The following is a 15,303-nucleotide window of genomic DNA, read 5'->3' as shown; positions in this document are numbered from 1 at the left end:
ATAATTTGAAGAGAAAAAAAAGGGAATTAAAGAAACTCAAAGAAGCATGCACAAACATGAAACATGGCATATTGAGTGGTTTGAACGCTAGCTATAGATCAAATAAACCAAAATGAAGTACTCTTATGAGACGTTCAGATATATGGGATATAGTTTAGAATTTCTAGGAATTGGTTCAATCCAATAGTAGTACTGATCTTTTCTCAATCTATCTGTCAATAAAATTAGGGTTAATATTGGAAATATTATTTTTTTTAAAAAGTACTAATACCAAGGTGGGGCATGCAGCTTGTAGCTAGGGACATGATAATATGATCATGACATCAAGGGATTTAGTTACCCAAACAGCTAGGCCGGATGATCAGGCTAGGATCGTGCCAAAAATTGATGGAGCTAGCTGAGCCATATATAAAAGAAGAAACTCCAACAATATCCAAAGAGAGAGTTGTTTGTAGTACTATTTGAGCACATGAAAGGACACCATCTGAAATTAGTTTCCATGGGCAAGAAACATGCATAAAAAATAGATCCTACTAGTCTTGAAAAAGAGGAGTGTGCAACTGATCATCATGCACATTGGGGTGCCACATAATGAGTAGCGAATGTGTGGGAGGAGTAAAGCCGAAAGTGCCTCATGTGCGTGATCAATAGAGGCTGCGAGAGAAATGTGCATGACAGATTTGGTTTTTAAAACTTTAAGACAGATCAAAATGGAAAAGTGAAAAGAAACACAAAGATATAAATATATATATATATATATATATATATAAGGGATAAAGTTTTCTTTAAAATTGGATGGGAGAAAATTATTACGATAAAACTGTTTATTTGTTGTCAATTATTTCTTACGAAAATATATTGCTCTCGGACAAAGTTCATGTACCTAGCACGCACTGCCCAATCTTTCTAATCCCAACCCATGCACAATTGATAACTAACAATATACTCAACCTAAAATAAAATGAATCATCTTGATTTTTCGAAATAAATACAAAGCGTAAAAGTAGGGTACTATATATGTGAAGGCATATGCCATATGGATCTTTATAACATGGAAATTTTACTAGGGACCCATTATTAATGTAATAAAAATCCATTTGAATCTTTTTTCTAGAAATTCTAATTTTTGATTGGTGACTAAAAAACCCAATAATAAATAAGGCGTGGCTGCTTGGAAGGCGCAAGGAAGGTGCTGGAGGAGTCATCTTTAATCGGCTAGTGATGGGTCAAAATTGCAGCCACTAATTAGGTGGGTCCAACCTGCAGACTATACAGGGCATGACAGAGGGACCGACCTTATAAAGCAGACTATTACAATTCCGATTGAAAGAATATAATATATATATTTATATATATAATAACTGGATCTACTACAATTAAAATAAGTACCTTAAATTATAATTAGATTCAACTTAATTTTTTTAATTCCTTTTTTTTAAGTCCATCCAAAACACTGACCCAAACAAGCTAGCTAGGCCCTACTGTTCCTGTCCCTAACGACCGCTGATTTCTATAAATACCGCACCACCCAACTCCCACACTACACCATCGATTACAGCTAGCTTGAGAGACATAGACAAAGAGAGAGAGAGAGAGAGAGAGAGAGAGAGATGGAGAACTTCCCGGTGATCAACATGGAGAAGCTAAACGGCGAGGAGAGAGGAGCAACCATGGAGAAGATTAAAGATGCATGCGAAAACTGGGGCTTCTTTGAGGTTTATAACTCTTAGAGCCTAATTGGTTTTGTACTTCGATTGCTCATTTACTTCCTTTTACGCGTCTGACTGTTTTGTTTTCTGTGTGTTTCTTTCATGAAAATTGTAGTTACTTAATCATGGGATACCGTATGAACTTCTGGACACGGTGGAGAGGATGACAAAGGAGCACTACAAAAAGTGCATGGAGCAAAGGTTCAAGGAGCTGGTGGCGAGCAAGGCTCTCGAGGGTGTTCAGGCTGAGGTCAATGACATGGATTGGGAGAGCACCTTCCACTTGCGCCATCTCCCCGAGTCCAATCTTTCTGAGATTCCAGATCTCCAAGATGAATACAGGTAAAGAAATAACATATTTTTAGAAGATGGCTTTCGTGTACATCAACAACAGCACTTATAAGTTTTTGTACATTTTATGGTGGCATATATATATATATCTTTTAGTTGTAGTTATATATTTCTTTACTGAGATTTAATGTGTGAATGGACCCGTACTATAAGTAAAAGAGACTTTATGTTCTCCAGGGTTTATAATACTGCATGATTAACCACTATTTCCCTGGGAATAATAATATTCAATTGGGTTGGTTCCAAGTTCAAGCGACACTCTGTTTTTTAAACCAAAACCTCTCTGATCTCCCTCTCTATCTCTGTCTGCTAATATTTTACATCTCGGAAACTAATGCAGGAAGGTGATGAAGGAATTTGCACTGAAGCTGGAAAAACTAGCAGAGGAACTCCTAGACCTGTTATGTGAGAATCTTGGAATAGAGAAAGGTTACCTGAAAAAGGCATTCTATGGATCAAAGGGTCCAACTTTTGGAACCAAGGTCAGCAACTACCCTCCATGCCCCAAGCCTGAACTTTTCAAGGGTCTCCGTGCCCACACCGATGCTGGTGGCATTATCCTACTCTTCCAGGACGATAAGGTCAGCGGTCTCCAGCTACTCAAAGATGGTCAGTGGATCGACGTTCCCCCCATGCGCCACTCCATCGTAATCAACATTGGTGACCAGCTCGAGGTATATTTTTATATTTATTTTGACAAAAAAATAATAATAATTAGAGAAAAAAAAAAACCCCACTTTTTTAGGGATCTTTGGCTCAATCCTATAACAATATAATGACCTTAAAACTCTTTATAAACATATATATAGGTCATCACCAATGGGAAGTACAAGAGTGTGCTGCACAGAGTGATAGCCCAAACAAATGGCAACAGAATGTCAATAGCTTCATTCTATAACCCTGGCAGTGATGCTGTTATCTATCCAGTACCAGCAATGGTGGAAAAAGATCAGGCTGAGGAAAAGAACGTCAATGTTTACCCCAAATTCGTTTTTGAAGACTACATGAAGCTGTATGCAGGCCTCAAGTTCCAGGCAAAGGAACCAAGATTTGAGGCAATGAAGGCCGCCACGGAAGCTAATGTCAAGTTGGGTCCAATTGCAACAGCTTAATTAAGAGCAATATTTTTTTAGTATAAGAGAAACTACTTATATAAGTTGTCTGTTTACGGCAAAAGTCTGAATTATATCTCTATTTTGTATTCGATGATGGTTTCCTTAAAAAAATAAGTCGGTTTACTTTAAAGGGTATGCGAATATGAATTGGTTTCTTGTAGAATAATATAACCACAAAGTTACCAAGTACTTTTGTTAATATATATTATTAATTATATAGTTCCATGTTTTCTTTTTTATCTGTTCCTGTTTCTCTCTCTTGATCAGTGACAGGTCATCACATAACGAAACATAATTAAAAAATGATAACAAGGATATATAATCTGTTAACTCCTGTAACACAGTAATTGAAAACTGCAACATCAGTCAGCAATATTAGTTTTAGATTTTCTAGGAAAGTCTAACGTGTTAGGTGTTTTGTATCTCATGTTCATTGGTGTGTTGTTCAAGCTGAGAATTAATTACATGTGTTTGAAGGAGTCTTCAATGTTTGACTATAAAAAGTAACGAAAAATCTATTTATCGATCTCTTTGTTTATTATCTTTTTATTATTTTATAATATAGTATTAGATGATATGTTTATAAATAAAATATAATAAGTAATTTTTAATAATTTAATACTATATTATAAAATAATAAAAATTAAAATGATGAATAGTATTAGTCAAAAAGTAATAAAGATCCAAAGGAAAAGATCATATATATATATATATATATATATATATATATTATTCTTTGTGCTTGCGTTTTGCGTTTGAACTCTGAGATGTAATTTGATGTGTACAGTCTTCTTCTGTTTCATTGCTAAAGTAAAAAAGACGCAAATATTGAAGGTCTTGTGCTTGTTACAAAAGTAAAAAAGACCCATAAATACTTGACATCTGTAACTAGAAAACAGAACGACGAAAATTGGTATGGTTTGATTACGCAATTAAGATAAATGAGATAAAATATTTTATTAAAAATTGATTAATAAAATATTATTATAATATAATTTTTTAATATAATTTTTATTTAAAATTTAAAAAAATTAAATTATTTATTATATTTTATATAAAAATAATTTTAAAAAATTATAATGTTGAGATGAGATGATTTATATTATCAAACCATGGTGGTGACCATATTGATGTGCTAGTGCAGTTTCCAGAGGGAAACCAAGGCCAGGGAAAGTGAAATAAATAATGGGAAAATGCACACAAATTCACTTCATCCTTGTTGACTAAAGTAGGGGTAAGATCTAGTTTCTGCAACAGATCTAAAATTACGCAAAAAAAATCACCAACACCACTACAAGTTGTCACCATTTGAAGGAGCTATATATATATATATATATATATATATATATACACACACTTAAGTTGTCAAACTTCCAAAAGGTAACTTTCCGTGAAACAAATAGACAGTACAATTTAATTGTCTGTCTTTCACTTTACTACTTTAGCATAAGAGCCTTTTAAAAGGAAAATGAAGATCATCACTACCAAGTATCTCAGCTCTTTTCTCCAACATAAAGAAAAAAAAAATTATTTCCTTTGATATGGCAATGCAAAACCATGACAGGGAACTAAATAATGGAAAAGAACAAGGAAAGGGTTTCTCTTTAGGATCATTCCCCAACAAGATGACGACATTGTCCACAACAGAGTTTCTTTTAAGACATAGTAACTTGGAATCCACGTAAGCATTCAACTTGTAGTAAGTGGAGCAGCTAATAATAATCTAAAAAAAAAACCTTTTTAATCATGAACGGAATAATCTCGAAAAGATTGACATGGCAAGATAATTAAATGAAAAAAGAAACATATATTTATATAATATAGAAAGAGGGGAGGGGAGCACTTTTCGCGGATCAGAAGGTTTCTTTATTAGTTGCATTATCTTGCCGCAAACAATAGATCAAACACTTGAAAGATGTATTTTTCATCTTTGCTTGATATGCAAGAAACTCGAGAGGTGGATGATCTTGTACAATGCCACTTTATGAAATATGGATCTCACCTTTTCTTTTTTCATAATGCCCAGCATGCATGTAAAGCTTTTTCAGGGTACAAGACAGAGAAGTAGGGGGTGTGTGGGACGCACCCAACATCAAGCATCTCGCAATTAAAAACTCAGCATTTTGTCATGAAGAAATTATAAGCCCATCAATTTATTTTTTAATGGTGGTTAAGTTTCGATCACTTTATTTTACTCCCCCTCTCTTTATCCACACTCGTTATTCGAGGTCTCGCTACCTTCTCTCGAGTCTCGTAGCCGTCTGAATCATTGAGATCAGTGACGACCGACCTACGACACCATGCATCCTCTCCAAATCTCCTCGGCTTGGTGCTCAATTTGTGCAGCTGGTCGAGCTGAGTGAGTTGGTTTACATTCCTAATAAGCATCTCGCATATTTTAATGTGACAGAAAAATCGTGCAGTCTAAAATAACAGACCGCACATGCCCAAAGGATTAATTTGAACAAATAACCTCCAATAATACCCATATAATAATAATAATAATATAGAAGATGGTGCTAATGTTTAATAAGGCATACTTTGGAGGATTGCCGTGGGTTTGAGGAACAGCAATCTATTACCCTCCCTCTATCACTTCAAGACTGGAGCCCGAAAGCATGGAACCAACTGTTGCAGCAAATATGGATTAAAGAAATCCCCGTCTTTTATCGGGTGTTCTTTCAACTCGGCCGAAGGAGCATCAAGACCTTTCCGATATGCTCTGTTTTAGATTGTTGGAATTACGCAGGCCCCCGTTCTTCATCACTTGAGATCATCTTTACTCAGATACAACATTCACAATCACTTGCCCAAAAAGAAAAAAAACCTTCATAACACATCCTGAAGATTATTTCACAACTTCTTCCTCATGAGTACCGTTAATACAGAGTGCAAACCTGCTAATTTTCAACTTTTCTATAACTGAACTCAACCCTCAATTTATGTAAGCAGCTGATCATCGAAGTTCAAACACTGCAAACTTCCATGAATTCAAGACATGCTCGATCTTCTTTTGATCTAAGTATTACATCATCATCAACATGATTCTTACAGCAAACCATCCACATAAACGTAGTTAGCCATGACATAAAATCATAACCTCACACACTCAGCATCTCTGCACAAGTAAATTTGAGCTTGATGCGACAAGAACTCCGCTGTCTACATTTAGCTTGATGCCAAAATAACAGTTCTACAAGTAAGTTTTATTTATTAATGATCTATACCTTAACTACCCGACCAAGAATTATAGGCAGACAGAGTCTTTCTAGCTGCCTTGCCTTTCTTTATAATCAAAGACACAAACAGCTGGAGTGGAGAAGAAGAACGGCTACTATGAAACCTTTAAACACAGACTGCCTAGAAATCAAAACAGGGAAAGAACAGAGAGAGCAGAAGGAAGAGGGTGGGGGTACAGGGAGGGTTTGCAACACTCTAAACAGGACGTGCTAATTTATGTTCGTTTTATTCTCGAGAGAAAAAGAAGAATTATTCCTTTGCCGCTGAAATGCATTTCAGGAACTCATCGCCTTTCCCTATTTATTCTGAAGTAGGACCCTATGTGATTCTCTTCCATCAAAGAAAGGAAAAGCCAATCAATAGAACTCGTTGTTTACCTCCTCGAACATGAAAATGTCAGTGGCATATGCTTCAAGCTAGACACGTCGAACAATTCCATAAACCTCTGATCTGAAACTCTAGCTTTAGCAGCTGCAAACCTCTGGTACTCATCAAAGACAGATGTCAAGCACCACCTTTGCAATTTCCTCAAGCATCCCACCAGACAACCAGTTCGATGCTGGAAACAAAGCGAGCAACCATCAACAAGTTAGAACTTTAGCAAAAATAAAATCAGGTATGGAGAGAATAAAGATCCGTCCACAAACATACCTTCCCACGTTTACAATGAATTAAAACTGGGTGATTCCTTATATCTGCATTTGCATACATTAGAAGTAAATATAACCAGTTACTTAAAGAATTAACACCACAATCGAACCAGAAATAAAACCATAAGATGTATGAATCTTTCAGTACCAAGGACAACTTTTAGTGCTTCACGAATTGTATTCTCTGGGATGTTCACAAAAGGCTCCTGGATGCATACAATTTGCACATAACGTTGTCATATTCAATATCATTTCAAATATTAGAACTTGCAGTACACAAAAAGGGGCAACTCATAGTTTTAACTAGAGTACTATTCTACTCACAAGGCTCAAAAAAGATATCACTCTTAATAACAAAGAATTTAACAACTCAGGCTACAAGTATGTTATTCAATTTGAAAACCAACATGGAATTTTTAGCTTCCCAGGGTTTCATTTGCTGGCATCGATTAATACACAATTTTCGCAGCTATAGAATCGCCAGCTATCACCATTCATCATATCAGCAAATGCTTATTGGTACTAAAAGAGTGTGTTCTCCACCATTATAATTCCCATATCACGGGTATGGTGCTTAGTGATTGTTGCTATCACAAATCTCCAAGCTATCTAACCAGGTACAGACAATTAGATTTACATATGAAAACCATCCTTATAGGTATGATCCTTGGTAATTGTTTCCATGCGGTATCTCTCCATCAGAAAAAGCAACTTCTTAGGAAAGCAAAAGAGGAAACCATACACGTACATAGAGATAAAACTGGTGAAAACGTATTGACAGAACATCCATACAATGGAAAACATGGCCCGGTGTAAGTTCCCATCCCCTCTCACAATCAAAAATAGAAGATGGACAATGGTGGCAGCAGAAATCATATTACTCAGATCAGCCAAAAAAGTCTAGAAGGCATGTCAATAATGAAAATAAAAGATTCAGGGCAAAGGTTATTCTTTTCTTTTAAGAATACACCTAGGCATAATCAATGTACCATCAATACCCAAAAGTACACAAACACAGCCAATGAATGAAATACTCACAAAAGAATTCCAGCAAATAGCATAGGAGATAGAAAATGGAAAATATTATAAATGTAGAGGAATAGAAAACCAGAAACCGAGATACATCTCTAAACCTTATCAATGAAACAATCAATGAGACTCTGAGCAAATTTGAGGACGGTATAGCTACAATTGAAACGTAAAATTGATACTAAAACTCTGAGCAAATTTGAAGATGACCTTAAGTGATTTTTTTGTCCATCAAGGTATTGAAACTTAAAATAAAATTATATATCTCAGGGGCACAAATCAGAATTTTACAATACTAAAACTATTATTACTGTTACAAGAATAGAAAAGAAGATAAGGTTGTCTTTATTTGTGAATAATCAACAGGAGAAAGGTAAAATGTAAAAGTTACTAGATAGGTACTGTGATTTCATTCATTCAAAGTTACCAGAAAAATGTAAAAGTTTTGACTCCTGAGTCTATGATCCAAGACATCAAGTGAAAAAATCACCAAATGTGTCATGTTATGCAAATGAACATACAAGATTGATTAAAGCAAAACTGCATTGAAAAGACGTAATGAAATCTTATAAAAAAATAAGCACCACATTCCGAGTGATAAGTGAAGAAACAATGTGTAAGTGCAAAGGAACTCACAAGGAATGCTCCTTGCTTAGGTTGGGTCACATGGTTTCATGATTTAGTACTCGATAAGGTATTGTGTGCTTTCTACTAATCCTACACTTGCCCTGCACACAAGCTTATCTCAGGTCAATACAGTTTTTTTTTTTTTTTTCATTTGGAAAGATTTAAACTTGCACTCACGAACAGCCCCCACCTCACCACTTTAATAACATCATATATCATGCTCGTTACATACTTGAATTGGAAATTGTTGAGATGAGCTTTAAGCAAGTCTACGAACTGGTCTGAATATTTTATATAAATTTTTAGTGTGATGCATTGAAAATGAATAACTCTATTCTAAAGACTCTACACCACACACTATTCACTTGGCATAATTTGATTTAAAAGATAAATTTTAAAATTTGAATCTTACAAATCAAATTATACTATGTGCATGGTGTGTGGTGTAGAGGCGAATAACATTTCTCATTGAAAATATACGATGCAAATTATACAATAATGTTTACTAGTAAATATATATATATATATATTGATAGGTAGTAAATATACTGTGAACCTATCATCACAACGAAGGCATAAGCCTAGGATTTTTGTAGTTAACAAATCAAATCAAACAACACAACACATATGAAAGACACTGACTCGTTTGTGTATCGAATAAGAGGGAGAAAAGACAAATTGGAAGACATGAAAAAAGGTGATTAACAACAGAATACAAGGAATACTTCGGAAATACGAAAGCCAGAAGGCTAGGCAAGTAATTCTATAATGTGGATTATGCACACATAAGTCCCACTGCATTAATAGTAGCACACTATATAACATTCAAAATAGAAAATACATGTGAATACAAAGGCCAGCAATCTCAAAGGATTCCGTCTAGAAAGATCTACCAAATTTGAACTTATTTTGTTTTTCAAGATACATATTTTCCGAATTCCCTTATCCACGAAATCAAATTAAGGAGTATACAAAAGCATATTAGACACCAAATATTAGCAATAATTATGAAACAACGATGAAAAATAACAACGGTAACAATCGCAAATTAAAGAGACACGATAATCTAACTAGTAGGTTTATCACGAAGATCGGCATCAGTGGGAATTCACGAAGGCAACATCTTTAATGGTAGTTTAGACAGCACTTAAGGTACGATTCAATGTGAATTATTGTAATTCAACTAACTACCACCATTAGATATAGAAAAAAAAATCTAACATTATCCATACATAATTAGAAACATTTTCTTTCAAATCCTTACGTGAAGCGAAATAGACTAGCAGTGGTAATTTAGCTTAAAACAACTCAACAACGAGAGAATTAGGCTGTATTTACACACACACATATATACCTTATAACCTTCAATCCCGAATTGGAAAAGCTTGATCCCGTTGGACTTGAGAAACTCCATGTTCGCCGCCGGATATGGTTCCGGACACAGACATCTAAATCCACAACAGAAGACGAAAAACCCTATATCCATCAATCCATTTGTATATCTAGACTTATATGTCTATATATGTATATCCATGTTCATAAATGCGTATAAATATGTGTGCATAGACATATATATAAAGAGATGAAAGAGAAGAGGAGAGGAACGGTTGCTAGAGTAGTTGTTACATGATGGAGCGGAGGCCTAGGGTTTGGAGGAAGGAGAAGTTGGCGGAGTCAGGGAAGCCGGAGCGGAAAATGCCGTTATCGACCATGGAGAAGTTGAGAGGGGGAATATAGGGGTTCTCTCCATTGCAGTCATCGTCTGCGGCGGGAACGGACTTGAGGTGATTAACGACGGGGGCGGGGGAGGAGACGACCTCGATCGTCCGGCAAATCTCTTCCTCTCCCTCCGGGCGCTCTTCCAACTTCATTGAATTGAAAATGGAATATAGAAATAGTTATCATATACAGGAGGAGTCTAGAAAAGCAATAGCGATGGAGAGTCTGTATTTATAGTGAGACAGAGAGAGAGAGAAAGAGAGCGAAAGGCGGGTTGGAAACTTGGAATCGCGGAGGATATTCGAGGCTGCTTTGGCCTCCGCTACTCTTTCTTTTTTTCTTTTTTTCTTTTCTTATGCTTTTTTGACAGTTGGTAAAACAAAAAAAATGAGATTAGAGGTTGATAGTCAGAGTGCTCTATGTGCAGTGATTAGGAGATAGATTCAACCAAAGAGAGCTTTTTTTTTTTCCTGGCAAAATAGAGTTAATTAGATAAAGTAACGATATAAATATAATTTTTTATATGATTATAGTTTAAGTTGAAGACATTTTTATAAAATATATTATTTTTAAAAATTACTTTATAAAAATATCTCTCATTTTATGAAAAATATTATATATTTATTATTTTCTTTTAATAAAATAATCAAATAAAGATGATAGAGAGAGATCCCAAATGCTATTAATATAGGAAAAAAAACAAATCTTCATAAACTGAGTAAATGCTCATTAAACCATCACATGTTTCTTTGCCCGAAGTTAGGGAGAGATCACTTCAAGTGACAGAGGCACAGAGCTACATTGATTCCATTGAATAATTAGTAGTCTTACATGTATTTATATTTTTATTTATAAAATTTATTTTATTAATTTTTTAAAAAAATTTAAATTTTATAATTCTCACCATATTGATATGTAGAAAAATAATTTTTTTTTAAATTTTTTTTAAATACGTTTAACAGTTTTCATTGAATGAGATCTTTTTATGGAATCCATGATGAAATAACTTTGAATTTACATAATGCACCCATCTTATTCCTAATTGTAAAAAATATATGTTTAAAACTTTTTAATCCATAACGAAAGCCGAAGATATATATATATATAATTAAAATTTGCATATATTTTTGTAAAATGATATTATATTTATAAAAATATTTTTTATTTAAAATATGATTATATAAGAAATTTAATTTTCCATATAATATTGACAGACTGAAAAGTGGGAGACGGCAGGGAAGAGAGCTTGGGATTTGGAGTATCGGCTAAAGCCAAGATGGGATTTTTTGTTTAACATTTGAGACCAATAAAGTGGAAAACGGCGTGGAACAGAACGAAGTTACAAAGGTATATATAGATACAAATTGTGAAAATAAATGAACAAATATATTCGAGATGGTCACGCAGGCAGCGCGCGTGGAAAGTTACTTATTTTTTCTTTTTCTTTTTTATGAGCCCAAAATTTCGGAGAATGTGTTATTTTTTATTTTTTTAATTGAGTAATTTTATTTACAAGTTTTATAAAGAAAAATTTCATACAAGTTTTTTATAAAAAAAATAGATTTTTGTACAAATCATTTCTCCTTGTAATTTTATTAGAGGACGATGGCTCAAGGTATTATATATTATTTTATGAGAAATGTTAGAGTTATAAATAGAATTTATAAAATTAAACTCATAAATTTATATATGTTATATGTATTTTATAATAAAATTAATTTTATAATCTAACGTGTTACATTAACGCACATTAATTTATAAATTTATTTTTATAAAATCTCTTTATAATTAATTAAAACATTTTTCTTATTTTTTTTATCACCTCCAATTAGAAGGAGATAGATGCGCAGGAAGTGATCAAAGAATGTGTTGGAAAGACTGCACTCCTGAAATTGGAGACTTTTTAAAAAGAATTTATTATAATTTTTATCAGTATTGTCAATGAGATTTTACTAATTTTAATTTTAAAAAGCTTAACTCCTTAAATATCGTTAATCACTAACCTATGTTTTATATATTGGGAGGGATGAGACGCATTGTTTACTCATTTAGTAATTATTAAAGATGGAATCATCACCTGAACTATGGTAATTTAAATTCTCGATTTAGACCTAACCATATGTCATTTCAAAACATTTCATTTTTAATTGATCTTAACGAGTAGACTTTTATTGTAGAAAATGAATAAAAAAATCATAATTCAGGGTATTAATTATCTCTAAACTTTATGATTACTTTGAAAATTGGAAAAATGGTGTCATAATTTCTGATGATTAGATTAGTTGAATCAGTGAGCTCAGATTGAAAAAAAAAAAAAAAAAGCTCAACCAAACCGGCGTGTATCCAATCGCTTTAGAGGAGCGTGTAGTTGGCACGTCAGTCTCCAAAGTAATCTCGCCCAAGTCCGAGTTATTTGCAAGGGAATGTTCCTGTGCTTTTCCCGTCACAAAAGTTGCTTCAATTGCAAAACGACAAATATAGGGTTATTTAGAGTTTTTTTTTTTTTTTTTACAAATAAGTAACTGTTTATATCATACATTTTAAATTTATAATTTGTTTTTTATAAGATGTGAGAAATTTTTTTACAAGATGTAGAAATATTTTTCATAAAATATAAAATATAAAATATAAAATGATAAATAGTAATTAATAAGAAGATTTTTTCGAATTACCAAATCAAATATAGCCGACTATAGAAAATCTTGAGTTTTTGGATTCTGATTAACAAATTCAAATGCTACAGCCTTTAATTTGTTTTAGCAAAACAATAATATTTTAAGGAGAATAAATATAGATAGAAGTTATTATTAGGTACATCTATTTTGTACACATGATATGATATCATGTAGACCACATATCTTTTCAAGTGAATGTTAAGAACAATCAACTAAAAGTAATCATGCAGTGAGTGTAAAGTGTGTACTGTTATAGTAGCTTCTCTCTAGTATTACTCGAATTATTTATTATATTTTATATAAAAATTTAAAAAAATTATAATAATAAGATGAGATGAATTGAAGTGAATTGAAATAATTACAAATACAAATGAGACCTACAATAATGGAGGGGAAGATGTGACAGATAATGCAGACGACTTTATAATTCCCCCCAGTCATGGATATATGAAAGAAATTAAAATGTTTCTTTGAGAAAGTTGTCCCCTTTATTTATTTATTTATTTTTATAATAATGAGTAAATTTGGAAGGGGTGCAGTGCAGGAGGAGGGGAGGGTACATTCGGAGGAATATGCTGCTGTGACTGTGAGAGAGAGAGAAGGGGTACTTACTGTCCTTTTGGACGGTAGTGATTTGAATATGGGAGCGAGGCCCCTGCGCCACGTACTTTTTATATTCTTCTCTTATGAACTTCGTCGGTTTCTGCACATTTCCACGCCACAAAGCGCACAAAGGGATTCACCGCCTACCTCTCGCAAATATTCCTGCTTTTGTTTACTCATCGATCGTCGTCGTCGTCGTGTGCTGATCGTTAATATTGTTGGGGGAGACGACAATATTATAGATGGTGTCGCCATCTGCTGAGGCAGTACTCTGCCTGATCACAACCACCAACTTTTTAAAACATTATTAATTAACAGTACCCTACTTTCGGTAATTAATTTGTTAGATGAGATTGGTCTTGATTTTGTCATTGCTGACATTATTATGATCTTGATCGGTTTCTGAGAAATTTAAAAATTATGTCCAGAACTGCTCCGCGTCGTTTTTTACTTCTTTTTAAGCGTTTAACCTTTTGTTATTATGGGATTTATCTGTTGAAAGTGACAAACTGATAACTATCGGAATATTCTTTTCGTAAAACCAAACCAACTTCCAGCCCAAAGCTAGCTCTGGATTTAATTTATATATATAAATATATATATATATATATATATATATGTTTATAGAAGGGTTAGAGCCCCCGTCAATGAGGAGCTCCTCCGCAATTTTATTTATAATCTTCACGTGTGGTAGAGAAAAACCTTAGTTAATTTCAATGACTCCAAATATAAAAACTCAGAGTCCTAATAAATCCCAATCAACAACCAGATTCTAATCCAAAAACTATACCCAAATAAAAATCAAAACAAAATAGCCCTGTAAAAAAACTGTTAATACACATAAAAATAAAACTTAACTTTAACCCAATTAAAATTTAAAACCGACCACCAGAAATATTTTCGATCACCATATCTTTAAGAAATCTTATGCACCATCCTAAAAAGCCAAATAATCCTAGAGCCCATACCCAACGACGAGAGCAAAAAGATCGAGCACCTGCACAAAAAGTTAGTACCCATATATATATGAAAACACAAACTTTAAAGCAACCCAGACCACCAGAAACGTTATCTTCTGCCATATATTCCTGAACCTCGGCATTTAATCATGGGAAGACCCCATTTATCAATCCTCAATAAACCTCTCAAATAAGAAGGAATTTCTCCCATCTGAGACCCTTCCAAATCACCTCCCCTTGCACCCCTTCTTGCTAACCAATCCGCAGGCGCATTCCCTTCCCTTTGAATCAATCTCTATGTCTACCGTCCCGAAATTTCTTAGTTTACATTATTTTACACCTCGCCTATCTTGAACCACCCCTCCTGCTCCTATTGCAGCAGAGTCAAAGAAATATTCATCCAAACCTGAGCTGTATCCGACGATGCAACAGGCTCCATCAATGAAATAATTTAAGTTTCATCTTACCAACTAGCTTTTTTAACCTCATTTTCGAAGTATGTAGACCTCAGATATTCCTTATCAATATTGGCCCAATCTAGCTAACTAGGACTGTTCATCCGGGCCGGGTTTTTTCCCGGCCCGGTCCGGAACCCGGAAAACCGGGTTCCGGTTCTGGGTTTCGGC

General features: G+C 34.0%; 2 protein-coding genes across 2 annotated transcripts; one reads left to right on the top strand and one right to left on the bottom strand.

Moving 5' to 3' along the window:
- The first annotated feature begins 1,534 nt into the window (after positions 1–1,534).
- On the top strand, positions 1,535–3,361 carry LOC109006073 (1-aminocyclopropane-1-carboxylate oxidase). Its single transcript, XM_018985239.2, has 4 exons — positions 1,535–1,715; positions 1,825–2,051; positions 2,401–2,734; positions 2,870–3,361. Exons 1-4 carry the CDS (start codon positions 1,611–1,613, stop codon positions 3,170–3,172), a joined length of 969 nt encoding a protein of 322 aa, XP_018840784.2. The 5' UTR covers positions 1,535–1,610; the 3' UTR covers positions 3,173–3,361.
- A 2,875-nt stretch (positions 3,362–6,236) lies between these two features.
- On the bottom strand, positions 6,237–10,764 carry LOC109006072 (tyrosine-protein phosphatase DSP1-like). Its single transcript, XM_018985238.2, has 5 exons — positions 10,348–10,764; positions 10,076–10,169; positions 7,214–7,271; positions 7,067–7,110; positions 6,237–6,974 (listed from the first exon to the last, which is right to left on the bottom strand). Exons 1-5 carry the CDS (start codon positions 10,590–10,592, stop codon positions 6,789–6,791), a joined length of 627 nt encoding a protein of 208 aa, XP_018840783.1. The 5' UTR covers positions 10,593–10,764; the 3' UTR covers positions 6,237–6,788.
- Positions 10,765–15,303: the final 4,539 nt, after the last annotated feature.

Source organism: Juglans regia, chromosome 1 (genome assembly GCF_001411555.2).
Source record: "Juglans regia cultivar Chandler chromosome 1, Walnut 2.0, whole genome shotgun sequence".
NCBI classification, from domain to species: domain Eukaryota; kingdom Viridiplantae; phylum Streptophyta; class Magnoliopsida; order Fagales; family Juglandaceae; genus Juglans; species Juglans regia.
The sequence above is the reverse complement of the archived record's forward strand: the minus strand, read 5'-3'. Positions and strand labels throughout refer to the sequence as shown.

Excerpts from the sequence above, each read along its gene's own strand:
- LOC109006072 (XM_018985238.2), bottom strand. The coding sequence starts at position 10,592 with ATGAAGTTGGAAGAGCGCCCGGAGGGAGAGGAAGAGATTTGCCGGACG. Across the intron at positions 10,170-10,347 it reads CTAGGCCTCCGCTCCATCAT|ATGTCTGTGTCCGGAACCAT; the intron begins GTAACAACTACT and ends TTGTGGATTTAG. Across the intron at positions 7,111-7,213 it reads AGCACTAAAAGTTGTCCTTG|ATATAAGGAATCACCCAGTT; the intron begins GTACTGAAAGAT and ends ATGCAAATGCAG.
- LOC109006073 (XM_018985239.2), top strand. The coding sequence starts at position 1,611 with ATGGAGAACTTCCCGGTGATCAACATGGAGAAGCTAAACGGCGAGGAG. Across the intron at positions 2,052-2,400 it reads GATCTCCAAGATGAATACAG|GAAGGTGATGAAGGAATTTG; the intron begins GTAAAGAAATAA and ends AAACTAATGCAG. Across the intron at positions 2,735-2,869 it reads ACATTGGTGACCAGCTCGAG|GTCATCACCAATGGGAAGTA; the intron begins GTATATTTTTAT and ends ACATATATATAG.